The sequence below is a fragment of the Lepidochelys olivacea genome (genome assembly GCF_965140295.1).
Source record: "Lepidochelys olivacea isolate rLepOli2 genome assembly, chromosome: 10".
NCBI lineage: Eukaryota > Metazoa > Chordata > Testudines > Cheloniidae > Lepidochelys > Lepidochelys olivacea.
In genome coordinates, this window is record NC_140420.1 from 18,262,398 (window position 1) to 18,285,888 (window position 23,491).

A 23,491-nucleotide genomic window follows, 5' to 3' on the forward strand; every position below is an offset into this window, starting at 1 on the left:
CTCCAGCCTGACGTTTACAGTGCAATTTTATAGACCTGCAGCCTGAGCTGAAGTCAGCTGACACGAGCCAGCTGCAGGTGTTTTGTTGCAGTATAGACATACCCTTGATGGCCTTTTATCAGGCTCAGGCTTTCATTATTGAATTCCCTACCTTGATGGGCTCATTCCCCTTAAATTAGCTCATTCTGGGTAGCCTGGGTCCAGTGGAGGTTGCTGTTTCTGAAACATCTGGGTTCCTTGTCTCCAAAGATTCTACATACCTGACTCACAAAGGCTGAAGCTGATTTCCATTAAATCTGTTTAGTGCTATCATAGGCAAAGGAAACTCCATTGATGTAAGTGGAGTCACTTAGGATTTGCACCCGTTGCATTTAGATCATAATTTGGCCTTTTATGTCAGGATTTTTAAAATACCCTTAACTCAACATTTATAAATGTGTGCATCGCACACCCTACAGCCCTTGATCTGAAGGTCTAACAGGAGCACACAATTGCTGTCAGCATCGCTCATGTTCCTGGCAGGTCATTCTTCCAGGTCCCTGAGGCTTCAGAATGTGTTCCTAGTGGTTTTGCTAGAACATGTAGGGAAAGTGAACAGTGGTCCTTCGGGCGCAATGTTGGTAGGTCAGGGACATGTAGGCAATAAATGGGAAATGGTCTTAACCCCTAGTAGGAATTCATGCAGAATGGAAACTGCAAGCTGAGACTTTCTTATAAAAATAATAGCTAAAAATTAATTAAATAAACCGAAGCACAGCACAAAGTGGCAGGCAATGTATTTGTTCTAGTCTAACTAAAAGTGTAAAAGGCAAGCTTTCTAAATCCATCTGGCCATGGGAAAGCAGATGAAGAAAGAGAAGCTACATGATGATTGGAGGTCAGACCAGATGATCACAATGATCCTTTACGGCCTTGGAATGTATGAATAAGCTCTGCCAGCAGGGTGCTGACCTACCTATTGCAGAAGTGTAATGTGAATTCATCCTAGACATCAGGAGCAGTTGAGTGATCCTGTGGTTTAAATGAGAGTGATTGTTCACTGACGGGGCTCAGATATCATAGAAGCCCTCGGGTGCTGGACCCAGACAGGAGACTGAGAATGGAAAATGCTCCAGTGGCAGTTCCCCAGCAAGGAGCTGGGATGCTGCTTGTCTTCTTTGGGCTACATGGTATCAGCACAACACTCTCTTGAACTCTGCTTCCAAGCTTGGAATGGGGACAGGTCTGAAAAAAAACCCCAGAAATCTGAGCTAAGATTTAATTATAAAGATAACCAAATTGGGGCTTTCCTGTAAAGGATGTATCAGTATTAACAGAATACAAACCACCTTCCAAGTTGCATATGATGCTGGTCTAATAGTAAAAAGAAATTTACACATGCCAGGATTGAATGATATATCCCTCTCCTGCTTCCTTTCCCTTCTCTCTGCACTACTGTTAAGTATGAACTCCCTTCTCACATGCATATAGCTAGCTGCAGCCAGTTGTGTAAAGGGAGTTTAATGAATCGTTTTCAAGTGCATGGTTTGCTAGTGAATGATTACTCCATGGAAGCCTTTGGTCAAAAATGGGTATATTGTTAATGAACCAGAAAGTAATGTGGGTTTTTTTCTGTATCCATTAATGAACATCCCTTCTTGACGCCTTGGAAACGATAGATAGAATCTGAATCTAATGAACATTCTTTCCCAAACCCCAAGGTAGATCATGAGATGCTTTTCGTATGAGGATGTGACTCTGCCTTCTGTTGAGCTCTGTAGTAATTATAGCCTTGTTTCTAGGATGTAAAGTGTGTTCTGAGAAGGAATTCCCCTGAATGCATCCGATGAAGTGAGCTGTAGCTCACGAAAGCTTATGCTCAAATAAATTTGTTAGTCTCTAAGGTGCCACAAGTCCTCCTTTTCTTTTTGCGAATACAGACTAACACGGCTGTTACTCTGAATCCTCTTAGTCTGTCCACCTGTCTGGTATTGTACTATTGGATAAGCGCTGAAATGATGGAGAAACAACCACAGGATCCCATGACTTATCATTCCTGGCATAACTTTTTCCATGAAGGCCAGCCTGCAGTGCATCTGGCATTTTAGCGAAGGGTGCTCCCTCAGGGGGCTTCCTTTTTAAACGTTACAGTACTTCATCGCTTTTCAGGGTAAAGCTGTATCCTCTGTTCATAGGACTGGACTGTAGCAGGGCAAGGTTCTCAACTGATTTGCCTGACTCCTGTAATGTACCACTACAGCAGCCCACCACACTACTTTCTGGTAGCGTTGACTTTCAGCCACAAACTCTTCTGTACTGATTTTGAAACGGTGACCTAGAGGAGGAAGAATCTGTCTCTTGTTACCAGCCCCCAAGCCGCCCTGATCTTGTTCTAGCCTCAGCATGTCCTTCACAAGCCCTTTACTCCCCAGCATGTGCAATAGACACTTGCTCACGCTGCTGAGCTCTGCCTGCACTTTTTCACACCCTGCACAAGTGCTGAGCAGCCCCGGGACCTGGAGTTCTGGCCCTCTGGCTCTCTGTGCTTCACTCAGCAGCCTGCAGGATCCAGCTCTCAGTAAGCACTTTAAGATGTGGCCAGTGAAGTTAAGTGCAGAGCAGGCAGTCGGAGTCTAGACAACTTCACCAGATTCATCCTTGCTATAACTTCACTGAAGTCAGTGGAGTTGCTCCACTTTGGAATTTGGCTCCTTATATCATGCTGAATGGCTTAATAAGTTAAATAAGAAAGAATATTAATATTCTTTAAAATTAATACCTATGAAAACAAGAAGTCCTTGCGGAGCAGCGCAATTGCTGTAACTTGGTCAGTGTGGCATCATCTCATTAGAAGGTAAAATTAGACTCTCAGATTCAACTGAATGTGTTAATAAGGTGTGAAATGTCAGAGTATGTACAACTTTAGCCATAGTATAAAATAAACTGGTTTTCCCGTATGTCTAACATTCCTTTGTTGAGTCTGGCATAATAAAAATAACTTAGTAAAACTCTTATTTACAAGCTGATTTACTAGCCAATTTTGCAAGTGCATTTATTTGTACTGTGTTATGTCTCTCTGCCTCTTTGGCTTATCTGTCTTGTGGTTTGTTTGTTATGGTGAAAGGATTCATTACAGTTTGTTATTAGGCTGTATCTATTCTATGCTCTATGCCCTAAAACTCCCTAAGTATCCATAACTAGAATACTGAGTGTGGAAAGCATTCTCATTCAACCTGATATTTATCTTTGCTTCCATAATTGTCACATAATATATGTGAATGTGGTGGCAGAGTCTATCTCTGTAACCCGGAGACCATTGACTCTGAGATGCAGCATAGCAAGGGCATAGCTACTGTATTGAAGGATTCGCTCTATTATCCAGTTTGCCTCCAGAGGAAGGCTAGGCAATAATGGATTACATTCGAGACTCTTCATATGTAAATACGGCTTTTACATTTCTCTTTCCCATCAGATTCCTTTATCTCCTTAGTTTGTTTCCAGTGCTGCTTCTCTCTTAATGAAACTGTCTGCAGTGAAATTGATAACATAATTACCTTTCCTGCGACAGTTTTAAAATCAGCGCAGATATTCCCCTCCTAAACTCCAGAGTGAAATATTCTATTCAAATATTCTATCTGGAACTGGGTTTCAATGCGATCCCTGACATTTTCTGGTACTAGGAACGATTTTTGGAGATAGAGGCTTCTCCTTTTGCGGTGTTGATTTGTACCTGCAAAATATGCACCCACAGTTCCATTGTGAGTGTGATCTGAGGCACGGCATCCCAAAGGGAGTTTGTAAATCCAGAGGTTAGAGGAGTAACTACTCATATTGATGCCTGTGATTCACTAAAAAAACAGGAGGACTTGTGGCACCTTAAAGACCAGTAAATTTATTTGAGCATGAGCTTTCGTGGGCTACAGCCCACTTCATTGGATGCATAGAGTGGAACATATAGTAAGAAGATATATGTGTATATATATACAGAGAACATGAAAAGGTGGAGTAAGAGGCTAATTAATTAAGTCCGGAAAGTCCGGTTGAAAGGGGACCTGTACAGTGGCCGGTCACATGTACTGACCGGACACCAAAAGTCCACTTACCACAGGTTGGGGTGCGGGGGGCGGCAAGGGAGGAGCCGTTGGGTCATCAACCCATGCCAGCCCCTGCTTAGGTGGGGCCACCTCCTACCTGCACCTCATGGGTGGGCAGGCTCCCATCGTAGCCCGGAGCAGAGGGAGCCCAGCTGGTTGCGGGGAGGGAGGTGGACAGGATCGAGGGAGGAGGAAATAGGAGGGGGGAGAGCTGAGACTGGCGGGGGCAGGGATTGGGGGATGAGGTAGAGCAGGGGCGGGGCCTCGGGGGAAGAGGTAGGGAGCGGGCAGGTTCTGGCTCTCCTGCTGTACTGTCCAGTTTTCAGAAATTAGAAAGTTGGCAACCCTATTCACTGTGCAGGTGACAAAATGCAGGTATAAGCCCTGGCCTCATAACTGCCTGAAAATATACCCCTTCAAGTTTAGCTTATTCTGCTAGACATGCAGATGGCTGGGGGCTATGCTGTGCTGTGTGTTTGCATGCTCAGGCTTACCATATACAGCCCTACTGCTGGGTCCTCAGAGCCAGATCACATCTGTAAACAAAGCCACTGGTTGTGTTTGGAGGCCCCGCAAAGATGCCTGAGGCACTCGGGTCTGATCCTGCATTCTTTCACACGACTTCAGGGGGAGTATTGCCTGAAATAGGAATGCAGGATTTTCCCCCAAAATGTCAGGTGATGTGTAACCACCCAGAACCAGATTGTCAGCCCAGCTAGGGTCCCATTGCGCCTATGGGATGGTGCAAAGTGACCTTAAACCTGAGCTAAATGGGCATTGCTCCAATGTGCGGGAAATCCTCAACTGGCATAAAGCTGATGCTAGCCCCCTCTGCGCCAGCTCTCCTGGTGCCTCCACCCTGCTGTGTAGAGAGCACTCTGGGGTAGGAGGAGGTGTTCCAGGGGGCAGAAGGAGCAGAGCTGCTGTGCTTCATGCTCTGGTCATCCTTTCTGGCACAAGAGCCGAGCACCAGTTCAATCCCAACCACCTCTAGGATTTGGAGAGGTAGAAAGGTGGCTTTGAATAGTCTTTGCCTCCTTGTCCATCTGCTGCAAACGTGAGCTCTGTGCAGCTCAGGAATAATCCCGAGTGCCCTGTTTCTGCTCTTGCTTTCATCTGGATAACTCAGGAGTAACTTGGGTGAAATCAGTGGGTTTGTCCCAATATGAAACTAGTGCAAGCGAAAGGAGAATCAGTATCTGGTCGTGCTCATCTGTTTAATTCAAATGGATTTAGAAATAGGGGGGAAAGAAAATACAAAGAACTGATGCAGGAGATGAATTCTATGTAAATGCAGTGGAATAGATTCCAAACTCTTCTGCACAGCATCCTTTGCTTTTGCCAGTGCATCCTTTTGATTTATATTTCACACTATATAAGCCTCTTTTTGTTCTCTACACTTGTATTTGGAACAAATATCCTGTTTCTAATCTGTAGTGCATGGATAGTTTTAACAGATCACCTCACAGAGCATGATGTTTGCACAACCCCAGTAGTTGAGAGGTTTCTCTGGTCATTAGGTAAATTCCCATGAATTCCAATTTTATTTGCCTGCTTGATTAGAAAACAAACAATAGGGCCCAGAGAAAAAAATGCCCCCTCTTGGATAATTGATTTGCTGCTGTGAATGCCATGAAGTGCTGCTTAACAGGAAAGTGTCAAGTAGCATTTCATAGAGGTTTTTTCCCCCTCTCTATTGTTTGTAATACACACAGGAATGACTGCAAATAAAGCATCTTTCACTGTTAATTTTGTTGTCTTCCATTTGACTAACACTGACCTCATGCAATGTTTAGAGTTGGAGGTTAGCATGGATTAATTCTGTTTTTATTCTGTCAAGGTTTACAAATAGGAACATCACCACAGACAACAATTCTTTCAGTTTGGTCTCGAAGGTAGCTGGGTGGGGAGGGGAGGGTGGACTGCATATGTAGTAAGGTCTTGACCCAGAAAAGCGTTTAAGCAGATGGGTACCTTTAGACATATAAGTAATTCCTTTGAAGTATAGAAATATGTTTAAAGTCACTGACGTGCTTAAGTGCTTAGCTGGGCCCGGGTCCAATGGTGCAGGGAATAGATGGTAAGAGAAGGAGATGATCGGGCCTATTCTCATGTGAAATTGCATGTATTCACTTTACCAACTTCTGTTTTAAATTGAAAAATTGGTATAGCTAGTATTTTGTTCTGACTCATTCTGGGATCATATTTCCTGTGGTGTCATTTCTGGCTGTATTCAAGATCTTGACAGGTGTCTGTGCTTACACATTTCTTGCTACTTAGGAGTCCCAGCACTGTGCCATAGGGTCCCTTGTCCTTCCTCCCAAGAATATGTAGTAGCGACAGTAGCATGTGTAGGAGAAACTTTTAGGGCTTGTGTAGCATTACCAGCATTACCATGAGTAGATGACATTCAATGTGAACTGGAGGTGGAAATTCCAGAATATAATCACTGCACTGATAGAGGCTGCCTCCCATTTGACCCAAATGGCTAGGCAAAAATTCAGGGTCTAGTAAGTTGTTCCCGTTAGGAGGAGAAATTGGTGACGGGTATTTTTTTGGTGCGATTTTATTTGTTTGCAAAGAATGTACAAAACCCTGTGTCTCTGAACATCCAAGGAATCAAATAGCAGGAAACAGTGTCTTTTGCTGACAGCACCAAGAGCACTCTTCTCAGCCTGCACCACTGTTCCAAAAACCTCTCCCCATATTTCTTCCAGGGTCAGCCATGTGCTTTCAGCTGTTCCTTCAGGCACGCTCTCTCTCTCTCTCCTTCCCCCAGATTTTTTGTCTGTTCTGTCTACGCATCCCCCACCCCCTTACCCAAAACAATATTCAACAAAACTCCTGGGTGGGTCCACATACTCTTTCTCTTAGGTGAGGGCTCTCATAGGTTCCAAGGCCAGAAAGGACCATTCTGATAATCTAGTCTTATCTCCTACATAGCACAGGCCAGAGAACTTTCCCAAAATAATTCCTAGAGCAGATCTTTTAGAAAAACGTCCAATCTTGATTTAAAAATTGCCACTGATGGAGAATCCACCACAACCCTTTTTAAATTATTCCAACACTTAATTAGCCTTACTGTTAAAAATTCACTCCTTATTTCCAGTCTGAATTTGTCTACCTTCAACTTCCAGCCATTGGATTGTTACACCTTTCTCTGCTAGATTGAAGAGCCCATTATTAAATATTTGTTGCCCTTGTAGGTACTTAAAGACCGTAATCAAGTCACCCTTTAACCTTCTCTTTGTTAAGCTAAATAGATTGAGTTCCTTGAGTCTATCGCTATAAAGCATGTTTTCTAATCCTTTAATCATTCTTGTGGCTCTTCTCTGAACCCTCTCCAATTTTTCAACATCCTTGAATTGTTGACACCGGAACTGGACGCAGTATTGCACCAGTGCCAAATACAGAGGTAAAATAACTTCTCTACTCCTACTCAAGATTCCCCTGTTTATGCATCCAAAGATCACATTAGGCCTTTTGGCCACAGTATCACGGTGGGAGCTCATGTTCGGCTAATTATCCACTTTCCACCCCCAAAATCTTTTTCAGAGTCACTGCTTCCCAGAGATAGAGACTCCCATCCTGTAAATATGGCCTCCATTCTTTGTTCTGAGATTCCTCCGCCTCCTGGAACCGCACCTCTCTGAGCCTTGAGTATGCCTGTCTCTCGCCGTGGGCCACCTCAGGGAGTCTACTCACTCTGGACCCCCGGGGCCTCTACCCCCAGAGGGAATAATGCATCTCTGATCTCTAGACCGGAGTGACTCTCGGCCAGTGTAAAACAGAAAGATTTATTGAGCATCTGAACTCAGCACAGGAAACTCTCTGGGCCCTCAGGGCTAGCATCCCTCAGCACAGTACATCTAGGTCGCTCCTCCATCCAGGTGGGCTCTGGCTGCTCTCTCTCCCCAGTCCAGCAGCCCCCTCCTTCCAGCTTAGGCATCCTATATCACCGTACCCCAACAGTTCCTCCCAGGTCCCTTTGTCTTCCGTCCCAGGTAAACAGGTCACTGGGGCCCTCTCGCCTCTGACCTTTGTTCCCCTCTGGCTGGAACTGGTTGGTCAGGTCACCAGGGTCCTCTCTCCTCAGCCCATTGTCCTCCAGCTGGCCAGAACTGGCGTCCTTCCAAGCTGGGCTGGGCCTCCTGGTCATCAGGTCACTGGTTGCTAGGGTCTCCCATCTCCAGGCCATTGTCCTGGGACCCAGCTGCTAGGCGAGGTCACACCTGGTCCTCTGCAACAACAAACCCTCTCCCACCACCTTGTTAAACATGCAGCACACAGGGGAACTGAGGTGTCCACACACTATTTATGTAAAACACTACAAAATTCCCCAACTTTGTCACACTCTGTATTAGTGAACTGTCCTCTTCATTATTTACCACTCCCTCAATTTTTGTGTCATCTGCAAACTTTGTCAGTGATGATTTTATATTTTCTTCCAAGTCATTGATAAAAATGTTAAATAGCACAGGGCCAAGAACTGACCCCTGTGAGACCCTACTAGAAGCACACCCATTTGATGATGATTCCCCATTTACAATTATATTTTGAGACCTATCTGGTAGCCAGCTTTAATCCATTTAATGTGTGCCATGTTAATTTTATATTGTTCTAGTTTTTTAATCAAAATATCCTGTGGTAGCAAGTCAAATACCTTACAGCAGTATAAACATATTACATCAACACTATTGCCTTGATCAACCAAATTTGTAATCTCACCAAAAATATATCCTGTCAAACTAACTGGATATTTTCCATAACCTCATGTTCATTAGCTTTAATTATATTACCCTTTTAACGTCTTTATTAATTGAATTCTGTATCGGCCTTATGCTCAGTTATGTTAATTGACTGGGGAATTCACACCTATCAATCTCAGTTGGGTTTTAACTTAAATCAAACCAAGGTTTCACTGAGCTCATAATCATATCATGGTAGTCAATGTTGCCCACAAAATCCAGTGCAGTACTTTTATAGGCTCAGTCAGGGAATTCCCAGGGCCATGCCTGAATTTCACATTCCAAATATGCAGTGTTGCTGTCGTCATGTTGGTCCCAGGGCGTTAGAGAGAGACGGTTGGTGAGGTAGTATCTTTTACTAGGCCAACTTCATACACCAGCAGCCAACCCTTTTTTGAGAATCCCGTGGGCAATCGCATATTTTGAGTTTTCTTTTGTCCAGATGCTGTGCAGGCCAATGTATGGGGCTGTCTTTGCAGCAGGAACAGGAGCAGGAAATAATTTTGCCAAGGCAGAGTTTCCTTAAGTTGGTTAGTATTGTTATCCTGTGGGGGGCAGCAGCTGGATGATAGAGACGTATTGCTTAGAAAGCATTGCACTCTCTGCACCATCAATCCCAGCAGCCCTACATTAGCACAAGCGTTCAATGACTAGCTATGGAGATTAAAATTCCATCTGCAGTTTAACATTAGCAGATGTTGCAGAGAGTAGCTTAATGAAGGAAAATTCTGAGAAATGAATTTTACATTCAGTTCACAGACTCACTTAGACCAAATCCATAAATGTCAAACCACTGCCTCTTGTCTCTGGTTTTCTTTTTTCTCTGATAAATGATATAGGCTGAATTCTAGTTACACTGAAGTTGTTGACTTCAATAGAGTTGCCTCAGCATAGCTGAAGGCAGAATTTGTTCCATACTCGTGAATCAGTTGTTGGGACCATAAGCTGGGAAACTGAGTCATGAGTCCACCCTATTCAGGCTTAAATTTTCATCTTTATTTATAAAATGCAGACGGAATCCTTATCAGTTGTAGTGTCTGAACATATATTTATGCCAGATGATAAGACGGAATAGGTAGAGGCCCATGTCACTGAATTCTGGGGTACTGGGAAGTTCTCCTGTACTTCACAAGGGTTGTTGATGCGTCAGGTCTGGTCCTTCTGTCTCATTACTTCATTATCTAGTCTGTTATTTCTCCTGTTAGGGCTCCTCCTTTGCATACCTTTCTACGTTTACATATTCATTAGCTTTTCTCCAATCAGCATTAAGCATTTGTCTTATGTAACCATACTGTACATATGAGCAAGCATCAATTTACACAGCTTTTGCTGTTTATACCATTTTCATTGCATTATGTATTCATGTCATCTTGCCGTTATTTTTCCCAGGAAAGGGGACTTTTAGCATTACAGGGATGTATATTGATCATGCTAATTAACTTTGCTTTTGACCTAAAACACAACATATGCCATGAACAAACCATCCCTTGTTCTGCCAGCAATAGCATTATTTAAGAAAATCTATGTAAGAGGGGAAAAATAGCAAAATAACACTCAAGCCAGACAAAGTAAGGCTGAGGCTTTGGCTGAGACAAGTGTTACCTTATCTAAACTCATTCACTTTCCATAATTATAAGTTATTAAAGTATAACTAATTAAGCTCTTAATTTTACCATTTAGCAGTTCTTAATCTTTATGTTTCAGTATCATAATTTAATATATGTATATCAACATAACCCTTAATATATTTGGGGGGGGAAAGGTTAGCGAGTACTGTGGCTTTAAAATGACACGATTTCTTTGTCATCTTCACATGCGGGTTTTCAAGGGACTTTCCATGCCACGTCCAACATCATGGTTTTTTGTCTGTAATCTTGCTATGAGGGGTGCTCTTTATTTTAGGGTCTTAATCGTTGTTCACCAGTAGCATATCATTAGTATCCCGTCGTGGCTGTATATTCTTAACTTTAAAAAAGAAAAGGAGTACTTGTGGCACCTTAGAGACTAACCAATTTATTAGAGCATAAGCTTTCGTGAGCTACAGCTCACTTCATCGGATGCATATCGTGGAAACTGCAGCAGACTTTATATATACAGAGAGAATATGAAACAATACCTCCTCCCACCCCACTGTCCTGCTGGTAATAGCTTATCTAAAGTGATCATCAGGTGGGCCATTTCCAGCACAAATCCAGGTTTTCTCACCCTCCACCCCCCCACACAAATTCACTTTCCTGCTGGTGATAGCCAACTTGATTGTCATGCACATTGTGTAAAGAGTTGTCACTTTGGATGGGCTATCACCAGCAGAAGAGTGAATTTGTGTGGGGGGGTGGAGGGTGAGAAAACCTGGATTTGTGCTGGAAATGGCCCACCTGATGATCACTTTAGATAAGCTATTACCAGCAGGACAGTGGGGTGGGAGGAGGTATTGTTTCATATTCTCTCTGTATATATAAAGTCTGCTGCAGTTTCCACGATATGCATCTGATGAAGTGAGCTGTAGCTCACGAAAGCTTATGCTCTAATAAATTGGTTAGTCTCTAAGGTGCCACAAGTACTCCTTTTCTTTTTGCGAATACAGACTAACACGGCTGTTACTCTGAAACCATTCTTAACTTTGTGATCTTTTCACTAACTAGCTTTTTAATATTGATGTCTGCAGTTCAAAAAGTACAGTTAATCCCTAATTTAGCCTAAGATTTCAGGTGCTCAGGAGTGTAAAGGAGAAAATGTCAACTGGCTTTAAAGAAGCTGTGCTAACTGGAGCACTGAACATTTCAGAGCAGGAGCGTGGTCTGGTAGTTAGGACAGGAGAGTCAGGAGACCTGGGGTTCTAATCTTGGCACTGACCTGCTTCTGGGGAACCTGGAAGTCTCTTTCCCTCCCCACCCTTTGTCTGTTTATCTGTCAGAAACTGAGATGTGGAGGGTCATACCTAGTGGTTGGAGCAGTGGCAGTTGGGACTAGTGGTGGATGAAATGGCAGTTGGGCTGGGAATCAGAGCTAGAGGTTAGAGCTGGAATAAGTAAACAAGAACAGGAACAAAGCAATCATAGGGCTGGGAGCTGGACTGGAGGAAGAACAGAACAGGGCTGGAGCAGCCTAAGGACTGGGGAGTCTGCCACCACTATCAGGCAGGGGAGAGTTAAAAACCATGAAGTTACATTGGGCAGACTGAGCTGCTGTTTTTCCTGTGAAGCTTAAATACCTGCCCTGTGAGTCAGGTCCTGACTTGTGGCCTGGCTGGAGCCTGGCACAGGAACGACTTCAGCCACGTACCGGATCAGGCTCTAGTTTGGGGATGACTCATCACCTCACATCATCGGGTAGGAATGTCACTTACTATGTGTTTGTACAACACCTAACATAGTGGGGCCCTGAACTCAGTTGGGTCCTTAAGGTGCTATTGTAATACCAATAATATACATATAATAATTAATAAACTCTTATATAGCTTTAAAGCAAATTATTTGCATAACCAGGGGGTGGTCTCACCCAGAACAGCCCCAGGGAACTAAAAGATGAAACTGGAGTTTTGCTAAATAGAGTTTGGGAAAAAATTAGGTTTATATTGTACTGATAAAAATAGAAAAACTTCAGGGTTTTCTTATTCTGTTTTGGTTTCCTTTTGCCCATGTAGTTTGCTTGGCTGTGTTTGGGTAGGTAGGAAATGGCCCCAGGGCAGTGTTGGACTGGCTCCATTGTCATACTGGGTGTACTGTCAGAGTTGTGGTGCAATTTCTTGTGGCAGATATGTGCATGTGATGTGCACAAAGCAGCACTTAATTATTTAAAGGCTTTTAAAATATGCAATGTGAAAGCAAATACATTAAACAAAACTTTGGTAAAATTTGTTAGGAAATGAATTACGTACGGTAGAGACGAATTAATGGGGAATTCAGATTAACTGAGGGGAAACGTTCCATTTGAAGCAAGGAGGGACTCCTGAAGCTACTGAAATTATATCATGGATGATAAACTAATAAGGATTCATTCATTTCATTATTTTCTCTCTTATTGTTTTCCTTTGGAGTTAAACAGTTTAGTACAACATCTCTTTATGTAATTGATTTAGGGCTTGATCCTGAGAGAAGTTGATTAGAACGTGCAAGTCCCATTGACTTTTGAGATCAGGTGCTTAATAAATAATTCCATTTATTAATTTTAAATTATTTTGTTACTTGGGTATTGAACCTGTTCGCCTGCAGGGGGCAGCAGAGTTCCTGCTTGTTTATACGTAACGCTTGATACAGTAATTGCTAAATAACTCAGTTTGACATATTTTTCTTATATTAGGATATATAGATATAGATATATGTGTTTACTGCCCCAGCTCAACAAGGTACTTAAGCCTCTGCCTGACTGTAAGCAGGTAAATAGCCTCACTGACTTTAGTGGCCCCATTGATTTCAGTGGAACTGCTCATTTGCTTAAAGTTAGGCACATACTTAAGTACCTTGCTGAATGAGGACCTCTGTGCAGATTATTTCATAACTATTATGATCATTCAAAGGAGGAATCTCTATTTTAATACCAACTTATTAAAATCTGTGCTTGCTAATGCTTTCCAATCCAACTTTTCAATGAGACTTGCTTAAATTGAACGTCTTGTTTGATAAGAAAAATGATATCACAGGCAAGTCAGTGGAAGTTCTGTGCAAGAATGGCAGGATCATGCCCTTAAATCTGTACTGTACAGGCAAAATATTCAGTATGCAAAAGTCAGCTTAATATTACATAGTGGCAAACATGCTGAGCCCAGTGGATTTGATTTTTATGGTAATGCAAACGGAAGAGGTCTCTAATGAGCTAGGTACCGTTTCCATTGGTTTTCTGGGGAGCCTGGAGTGCACAAGCAGTTAATTCGCTCATCCTATCTGCTTTCTACCCCATCCCCACATGTAGTTGATTCATTTTCCATTATGCACACTCCATGGGGTGTATTTTCAAATTGAGCATGAGCCAAAAAAGAGCCGTCTCTCCTCTAAAAGAGGAAAGTACTGTAGTGTTTTAAACAACCATTTATTTTAATTGTACTGGATCTAAGGGCACTGTATGCAGCTGGCTGGGCACTGTTGTTATAACTATGCCATTTGGGTGGTTTTCTCCTTAAAGTTGTTTTACTGCTTCCCTTTTATTGCACTTCTCAATTAGGCCTTGCCTACATTGTTAGGTTCTTTTTGCACCATTAGTGTTTGACACCTGGGTAAATTGCACCCTTGCAAGTCATCTTTTACACCGGCACAGCCTATGCACAAGTTTGAGTTACATCTGTGTAGCTAGAGGAGGCTGGAATGAGTCACTTTGCCCACAGGCTAACTGGCCTTGTAAGAAAGAAACCTCCTTAAACCATTAGCAACATTTACCAAATGAAAAGCAATTGCAAATAATCAGGAGACAGGATTGTCTGCATGGGTTTTTTTTAGAAGACCAGTGAGATCATGGAGAAGTCTTTGAAGAGGGCAGTGGGCACACAAAACCAGATCTGAGAAAGTTCTGCACCCACCAGCTCCCATTGTGACAGTAGGTGCAGATTTTCAGAAGAGCTCAGCCAACCCCCCCCCCCCCCCCCCGTGCATCATGCTGAGCTCTTTTGAGAATGTGGCCTAAAGGGTCTGAGAATGCCACAGGAGAGAGTTTACTTCACTGGAGGTCATGGGTGCACAGGTCCCATTAAATGTTCTGTGCCAAATGAAGTTGTGACCTTAGTGAAATGTTCCTATTCACTAAGGAAAACACACTGCCCTCTATTCACTGAGGCCTTCTTAGCAGTGAAGCTATATGGTTCCAATGCACAGGGGACAAGAGATGTCACGTAGACTGCTCCCCAGCACACAGCTTTGTGGGGACCCCTGTGTCGCAGCGTGCAGAGAGAGGGCTGGTGGGGGCAATGCATGGGCTGGCTAGGAGATGAACATGGCTGGGAATGTGCTGCTGCTTGAATCTCCCAATGGCCAGTACCAGGGGGCTCTGCATTAGGAACATGCACAGCACTGAAGTAGCCTGTTAGAGCCATTCAGCAGATACTCTGCAGGCTTGGAAGGAGGTCTCTCCACACATCTACCCAGTGCCTGGCCTGGCTACTCAGACTGGACACTGGGCATGGAAGGTGGGCAATGTCATCAGGAGTACTTACATGAGGGCTCGTGGGAGGTAGGAGTTACGTGGCTGGATCCATTGGTCCCAATCCTTCACAACTGAATTTGGAGAAAACCTCATCACAGTGCACAAAGTCTAATCAATACTTTAGTTAGGAAAAAAGCATTTAGGAAGAACACAAGTAAATATATAATATACAAATATGTTATTTGCACCATATTGTTCATCCTTAAAAATGCAGTCCTTTTAGTGCACAGAAATGAACACAATTTTCATGTATATTTCAACATTTCCATGAAAAGGGTAAGGGGACCCTTTTTATTCCAGAATGACCAGCTGCAGTATGTGCAGATACAGATGGAATTAGTTTGATTAGCACAGTATGTTGTCACCTGTTTTCTTCTTTTTTTAATTGCTTTTTGCTCTATCTTGGCCTCGAAATGGATGCTGTTGTCACAGCAATGACTACTATCATGTAGAAATACCTCATGGGATCCGGTTGTGCAATTTCTGTTAGGAAGAGAGATTATTAAAATGGAAAATAAATGTCTACCTCGTCATAACCAGAGCTTGACTGAGTTTGGAGGAATCCAGAGAAAATGACTTTATTTTATGCTTTAAAAAGCCCTGCCGGGTTATCAGGTTTGCAGACCTATAACCAGTTTAATTGAAGTCTTTAAATCAAGTGTTGAGGACAGAGGTTAGTGGCCTACGACAGGAGTGGGGGGGTGCGGTTCTGTAGCCTACTGTGTGAAGTTGTAAGAATGCTTGATAGAAATCTTGTAGGTGTTTGTCTCTGTCTGAGGGGTTGGAGCAAATGCGGTTGTATCGCAGAGCTTGGCTGTAGACAATGGATCGTGTGGTGTGGGCAGGGTGAAAGCTGGAGGCATGTCGGTAGGAATAGCGATCAGTAGGTTTCCTGACCGCTATTCCTACCTCCAGCTTTCACCCTGCCCACACCACACGATCCATTGTCTACAGCCAAGCTCTGCGATACAACCGCATTTGCTCCAACCCCTCAGACAGAGACAAACACCTACAAGAGCTGCCTCGTCTGAAGCAATCCCAATTATGAGTGCTTATGTGCTTCACTCTGGTGCACAAGGGAGGCGGAAAGAGAGCTGGAGCCTCTTCCCCGTGCCTGAAGGCAGGTAGGCTGGATATATCCATAGTACGCAGGGCAGTTGTCTCACTCAGAACATCCCTGTGTGTCTGGGGCACTTTTATCTCCTCAGCTAGCACCGATGTGACCATTAGAAGCCATTGCTCGTTGTCTGATAATGGATGCTGCTGGTCAGCTTCTCTCACCTCTCCCTGTGGAATCTTGCCTGGCCAGAGTAATTCCTGTCACAGAGGTTGTGCTCAGTGGCATCACTGTGCCAGCTAGGGTTGCTTGTGTCTTGTGTCGTACCTTGGCAAAACTATAATTCTCTTAATGTGAATAAATTGATCAGAGACCTGCAAGTGTGTATAATGGGACAAACCTAGCAATGGCCGTGTCTGAAGCAGCTGAGTGTCTTCACCAGCACTCTGAGTATATACACGTTGGGAAAGGAGAGCATGTGCTATTTGCCCTTTAAAGCAACCCTCTGTGTGTGCAATTACTAAGAGAGCATAAATAGTGTAGAGAAGGGAGAATGGCTAGCACACCCTTATCAATGCACCAGGCAGTGCTTAATCGGCATGCTGATAAAGGAAGTTCTACTTCTAAAGCAGGTAATGAACAACAGTTTCTTCCTCTGTAGTTGAGAGATGAAGTACATTATAACATACACCCAGTGAGGGAAACCTGTCACACATCTAACTGGTACAATCTGCGGGACAACTGGTGCAGACTACAAAGATCCCATTTTTATTTTGAGCTTCTCTTACCCCTGTGTATGGAGTCTTCCAGTTTCCCTTCCCAAGCTGTTCTTGTAAGAAACAAAATTAGCAGGAAAAGAAATTCAGCGCTTGGATCTGATTAAAAAGAGGCTTAATTTCACAGCTGTATCTTTAGAGCCTTCTGATTGGTGGTGCCTGTTAAGCAGTTCTTTTCCTCTGAGCCATTACAGATGGTTTACCAAGCAAATGCTGACAGTTTTAACAGTAGAATAAAACAATTCACTCCCTATGATGAACTGCCTAGAATTTTAAAATGAGCTCATGGACTGATCAATTAACTTGAATTTTTGGCAGACAAATATGTTTTATCTTAGCAAGCAGCAGCCTTTATTATCTCAAGGTGTGAATTCATTGAGACTGTTTGTAGGCATTATAGTAGAGGACAGGGCTATCTGTGGCAGTCCTAAAATGCCACCTGACTGAAGTAAGTCTAACGTCTAACACCAGGAAATTTCTGTTCCCCTTTTTCAGAAATCGTGGAACTGCACCAGCGCTAGCAATAATAGCAGCACTAATAATGGTGGTAGGAAGCTGTAGTATAATTAGCATATTGCTACCCTAAAGATTCCATATGCTAATTATCTGACTCTGCCAGATAAGCCCTGGAATTCTCCTTCGGCTGGGGGACGAGTGCTGTACCCTCAGGTAGTTCTCTTGGAATTAAAGAAAATGGTTTGAAATGTATATCCTTTAAAAGGCAAGGTTTCAACTTGTGCACTTAAAATCACTGGAATCCAATCTGCCTCGCATCAACAGAACAATAAGTGATCCCCACATTTTGAACTCAGCTACTCAGTTTACAGTCCCAACATTAACTGGTTGTTAAGAAACCTTTTATTGCCTGGAATACTTTGTATTTGCTAATCTGTGCTGTGATTAATTAGTGTAGAACATCCTATCCCTGATGGTTTAAATTACATGGTATTTTGTCTCAGGTTCTGCTTCTTCTTTTGTTGTTGAAACAAAGAGAAAAAATACCATTATAGAAGTTGGGTGGGGGTGTTTTTTGGGGGGGAATTTTGTTGTTGTTTTTTGCATGTTTGTTTACTGTCAGATAATAAATCCCCCTTGGTATCTTTCAGGCATTTCTCATAGTCCTGCTGGGTATGTTTGAGATGCTTTGCCTACTATGAGAACTCATTAATAACTCTGACAGGCTGTGTACTAGTTAAAGAGATGGATAGTCTGAAATTCTGCCTTGCATGCTGACGAGTGGCCATTCCACACAAAACGGGTGATTCTCATTACGCCATCCTTTCCTTTGCAGTAGCTCCCTTCGAGCGAATCGAGTTACTCGGATCTCCACTGGTGTAGCTGAGATCAGAATCTGACCTCCTGTCTTAGGGTTATAAATCAAATATAAATATTGATTGTAGTTTAAAGACACACACTTACGGCATTCAGAGTTTTAAAGTGGATTTTTCAAACACTGCCCTCCATGTTTGGAGCTCATATTGTTTCTATAGCACAGGTTCAGCAAAATGACGTTAACTGTTTCTAAACTGGGACTGTCAAGAATTTGAGAGAGAGAAAACTTTTATGCATTTTTGTAGTTTCAACTAGAAATATTCCAAAATAGTTTGGTAGAACATCAGTTACATCTGGATATACCGTAAGTATCAGAGAAGTTGGGAACCGCAACCAGAACCAGACCTCCCATGACCGATACTTTGCTAAATGAGCTTGTGGAAGGCACTCAGATACTATGGAGATGAAGGCGCTGTAAGAACATATACAGAATAGAATAGAGAAGTTAAAGACCATTAGGTCATTTAGTTCATCTTCCTGCCATTGTTGGGTTGTTCCTCATAGTACATTGCCTAATGTTTTGTTTCAGAATCTTGCATAAACATGGATAGGGCAAGTATTTTCCTCTGGGCTATTTGTTATTCTTTGAAAGTTTTGTAGAGCAAAGGTATAATTGCAAATGTGTAACATATTTAGACTAAGTTTTTCAGGGATGGGACTGGTTCTTGCTCTGCATGTGCCGGTGTAGCACAGTGGGGCACTGGTTTGCTGTTGTAATAGAAATAATTGAACACAGCGTTGCCAGAGTCTTTCCTGACGTGATAGACTGGGTTCTGTTTTAAGCAATATCTGTAGGTGTTTCTGTGTCACATTTTTGCCTTTATGACTTTTGGGGTGTCTCTCCTCCAGCAGCAGATGACAGTGACACTATATGTCCTCAGTACTGTAGTTTCAGATATAAAGTTAACAGATTTTTCAAGGCAGGCTGCTACAGCATTGAGTCTTTTCTGAAATACTGACCATGTGAAACTGTCCACTGAGACAAACTGCGCTCTCCGCTATAGACTCAAACCCACGTAGCCGAGAGTCGGGTCACTGCTTCCTTATAAACTCCCACCGCCACAAAAATCAAAATAGATAAACTTCCAAAGGGTGCATATACTGGGATTTGGGGAGCTAGTTGTTAGGTTTGCCTGAGCTGATGGCTGAATGGTTTAAGCGTGTGGTTTGAAAGATTTAGACTCACAGATCTGGATTCTAATAGGACGAAAGCAGCCTTTAATTCTGTGCCTGCTGTATACCCCTTTAAACGCAGTTCATTTCCATGGGGTTGAACGGTTAAATAAACACAGAATTTGGCCATCTGAGTTCCCTGCAGTTTACTGTGTGTGTCCAAAACCTAAAAGTAGACCCTCTCTGCCCTGTTTGGGCATGGAGTTAAAGCACCAGTGCCATTTATGTAATAAAGATAGAGTTTACCCAGATGTCCTGGGCCAATGGATGTTCAGTGATCACGCCAACCCCATTATGCAGCACAGAGTAGATGTATCCCACAAATATAGCCCAAATCTGGCTGGTGAGCATAGAAAAGGGGAGCTGGCATTATTCCCTGCTTCCCCGTAAGGAACATCATGCATTTGGAGAGCTGCAGGTTTAGAGGGAATGGCTTGCTGGTTGGGGGAGAGCTCCACTGGGAGTGCTGTGGGAGTTCATGCTGATAGCTGCGGCTGTATCTCCTGCTCCAGGGGTGTCAGGGTCCGGTATGTAAGCTGTGCCTACCTGTGCCATGAGGGGAGGAGGCCCCAGGGAACAGGGCAGAGGGACAGGTCTATGCCCTGTCCTTGCAAAACCCTGTTCCCCAGGTGATGATGAGTCAGGCATTGTGTCTGGAGATTCCTGAGTAAACTTCCCCCATCTGCAGATGGTACTTTGTATATGCAACCCTTTGACTGGCACTACTTCAGTTCAATCCCCTGCTTCTGCTTGCTCCTGTTTTAACATGCGAATAATGCCAAAGGCATAAACTAAGAATGTGTAACCCTAAATGGGATGTGACCAACCATGCCCAGGCAGGAACAGGGGGCTCAATTCTGCACTGGCTGAAGTTAATGGCAATATTGCTACTGACTTTGATGGGAGCCAGATTGGGCCCTGAGTTAGCAGGTTGAGGCAGCATGATGTATTAGCCAAACGGACAGAAAAGGGGAAGCCCAGAGCTTCAGGCTCTGATTGTTTTCAAGCCAAAGGCCATCCATCTCTGCTGCATGCTAAGAAAAGTACATTATACATAGTTAATTAGCATTATTTACAGAGTGGTGTTAGTATAATAGCAAATATAGAAACATAAAAAGACACTTGTAGGGAATAGGGATAGAGCATCCAGTGCTTGGTAACTGGCTCCATTAATCCCCTGGAAGAGTTACATTCTACATCAGTTTATACTGGAAGACTAGAAATCCATCCAGTTTTAAAGATTTTTTGTTCATACTTCTGATTCTAGCCAGTGCCTGGGAATCCTCTGACTTTGGCTATGCCTACACTATGGAGCTTAGAGCAGCACAACTGTACCGTGCACCTGAGCCGCTGTAAGGTCTCCTGTGTAGCTGCTCTGTGCTGGTGGGAGAGGGCGTCTCCCACCAACATAGCGCTGTCCACACCGGCGCTTTTTTGGTGAAACTTATGTCAGTCAGGGGTGTGTTTTTTCACACTTCTGACTGACAAAAGTGCTAGTGTAGACAAAGCCTTTGGCTTTCTCAAACCCCTTCATCCACCTTCCTGCTGCACTGATGGAGGACTTTGTCCTGCAAGCTGCTGAGTGCCCTCAATCCAATCTCACAGGAGTGCTCCATGCTTTCCAGGGCCATGCCTTTATATTGCATAATGATGATTTCTGTTGCTGTGGGTGGGCATTTGTTCCACTAGGGGAGGTTAATAGAAGGAACAGGATATTAAGTTTATTCCTCCCTCTTTGTTGCTTAGCTGGACTATTCACAAGTAGCTCTAGTGATAATTACTGAAAATTGGCCCTTTATAGACATCACATTGGACAGCCTTGTCAAGTCTGATTGTTTTCTGTAGATCGAGATCTCTGGTCATTTTAACTAGCACATTTGCAACTAGAAAATGAAAGAAGTATATATAGCATCTGTTCACTTAAAATCCTTCACTATATTTACCTGTTTCATCCTTAGAGTGTGTTTGGACCAAAATTTCAACCTCTTTTTATATAAAAAAATTCTACTATAATTGTATCTGGGCTAGTTGTTTTCCCCTTACTTTTCCTGTTTGCTAAATATCACTGTAACAAGCTCTAATCTGTTGGCACCAAGGTATCTGTCTCAGATTAGAATCTTATTTTAATCTATAAAATAACATTTATTTTTTCCAAGCAGCTGACCAGGTCTGCATAACCTTTTTCATAGGCAAAAATGCTCGGGCATTATGCTTTCAATTTTTGCAAAGTCTTTTCCATACAATAACCAGAATTGTACATACCATATTCTATGCCCTGTCCTTGTCCTCTATGTGGCATATGGCCTAATGCAAAAATACATTTCATCACCGCAGACATCTACTGCAGGACGATTCCTTCTTCCCTTCTGTCAAAGGTGCTGCTAATCTTAGGACCTCACCCAAAACCCATCAAAGTCAGGAGGAGTCTTTTCCCATTGATTTCAGTCTCTGGGTTATGCCCGCACTGCATTACTCTGATGTTATTCTCTAGTGATGAAATCCTGGCCCTATTGAAGTCAATGGCAAAGCTCCCCAATCCGTGATGCAAGGATTTCACTCTTGAGGACCATTTGCTATTGAGCTCCTTTTTTGACTGCTCTAGATTCCCCATGAATCTTTCCCTTCTTTTGCTGCATTATTCTGCTCTTCGCTGTGCTGTGGGGATATGAGGATTCCTTGGTTTGTACATAAGTTCTGCAATTTACCTGGATTCATTCCTGTACAAATCTGACTGCGAAATGGCTCTTTGGATTTTAAAATGGTCCCTGCTGCCTGGTGGGATTTCTGCACTCACCAAATATGGTGTTAGTAACCTAGAGAAAGGCGGCTTTCTGTAGATGTGATGGGGATGTTTGTTGTAGGTGTTGATCTTGACCCGCTTTCGTTTCTGTTTCTTCAGTTTATGGCCACAACGTGAAAAGCAGCAATGACTTTGTTGGAAGGATTGTGATTGGTCAGTATTCGACAGGCTCACCAGAGTCAAACCACTGGCGTCGAATGCTCAATTCCCATCGGACAGCGGTGGAGCAATGGCACAGTCTGCGGTCCCGGGCTGAGTGTGATCGCGTCTCTCCAGCATCTCTTGAGGTGACGTGAGAATGGTCCTTCATCACCAACACAAGCAAACAACTGAGGAAAAAAAATCAAACCCACACACGCTCCCATGTGATTTCCATGGAATTGAAAGTAACTGTTACAGCTGCTGGTAGCAAACTGGCTGCGTTAGCCTACGTGCCTCAGTGAACCTTCATAATGCAAACCATGTATCACTTGTTCATGTGCCCATTGTTTTCACAGGGTCACTACTAATGTGGCCTGTTGGACCTGTTACTACTTGCATCATCTGCTGCATCCACACCACTGTTTTTAATCCACGTACATTATAATGGAGACTATTCAAAAGGTCACTATTAACGCAGAAGCGTTCTTTACCTGCTCCAACGTATTGCAGAGCAGATTATAGGCTGATCTGCCATGGAGATTCTGAGTTAACTGAAAACTTTTTGAGTTGCCTCCGCTACCCTTACAGTACCGCTCCATGACTCATTTTATTGGAGATGTAAGTATTTGTGTGTTCTCTTTGGTGAATGTGGTAAATGGGCTAGAGTATTTTTTTTAAATGATAGAACATGTGGTAAAATCACTTCTAACTACAGTTTTGTCTTTGTACTTGTTCAACAAAATTAAACTCCTGTTAGTGTGTATTTGTGCCTTTGTGGGTCTGGGTGTGTGTATGTGTTTGTGTGTGTACATGTGCAGTGTTACACACACAGGCCCTCACATACAACCATGTATAACATGGAGCTAATGTTCTGTCAGTAATGAGACCCTGCCACTCTAATATAGCAATCTCTGTATGTAAAGTAGATAGAGTATGACATAGCAAAATAAACCTTTTCAATAAAGTGCATTCTGGAAAAGCCATGACAAGCTTTTAAAGACCTTTCTTATGTTGTGCAAAAGATCCGGCTTTGGGAGCTTTTGCAGATAAGAAAACCCAAAACAACACATGGTTTTAATTCCCTTCTTAGCAGGCTGCAGTGGGTCTTTCTGTGTTTTATGTACTAAACAAGATAGTTTTTCAAACCACTGAGTGAGTTTTAGCTACAGTCAAGCTGTCTGTTTTGCTGGATGCTTCTGTACATTTTTTCATGGCATATTGTCTGGTATGATGGAGAGTGTCTATTTATTGAAAATAAAGAT

General features: G+C 43.0%; 1 protein-coding gene across 6 annotated transcripts in view; it reads left to right on the forward strand.

The window, feature by feature from the left end:
• SYT17 (synaptotagmin 17) overlaps positions 1-23,491 on the forward strand; it is a 116,984-nt gene extending 93,493 nt beyond the window's left edge. For all 6 annotated transcript variants that reach the window (XM_084640875.1, XM_084640877.1, XM_084640880.1 and 3 more), the window contains one exon: positions 22,188-23,491. In XM_084640875.1, coding sequence (XP_084497001.1) covers positions 22,188-22,384 — 197 coding nt within the window. In that variant the 3' untranslated portion in view covers positions 22,385-23,491. The remainder of the gene's footprint in view (positions 1-22,187) is intronic.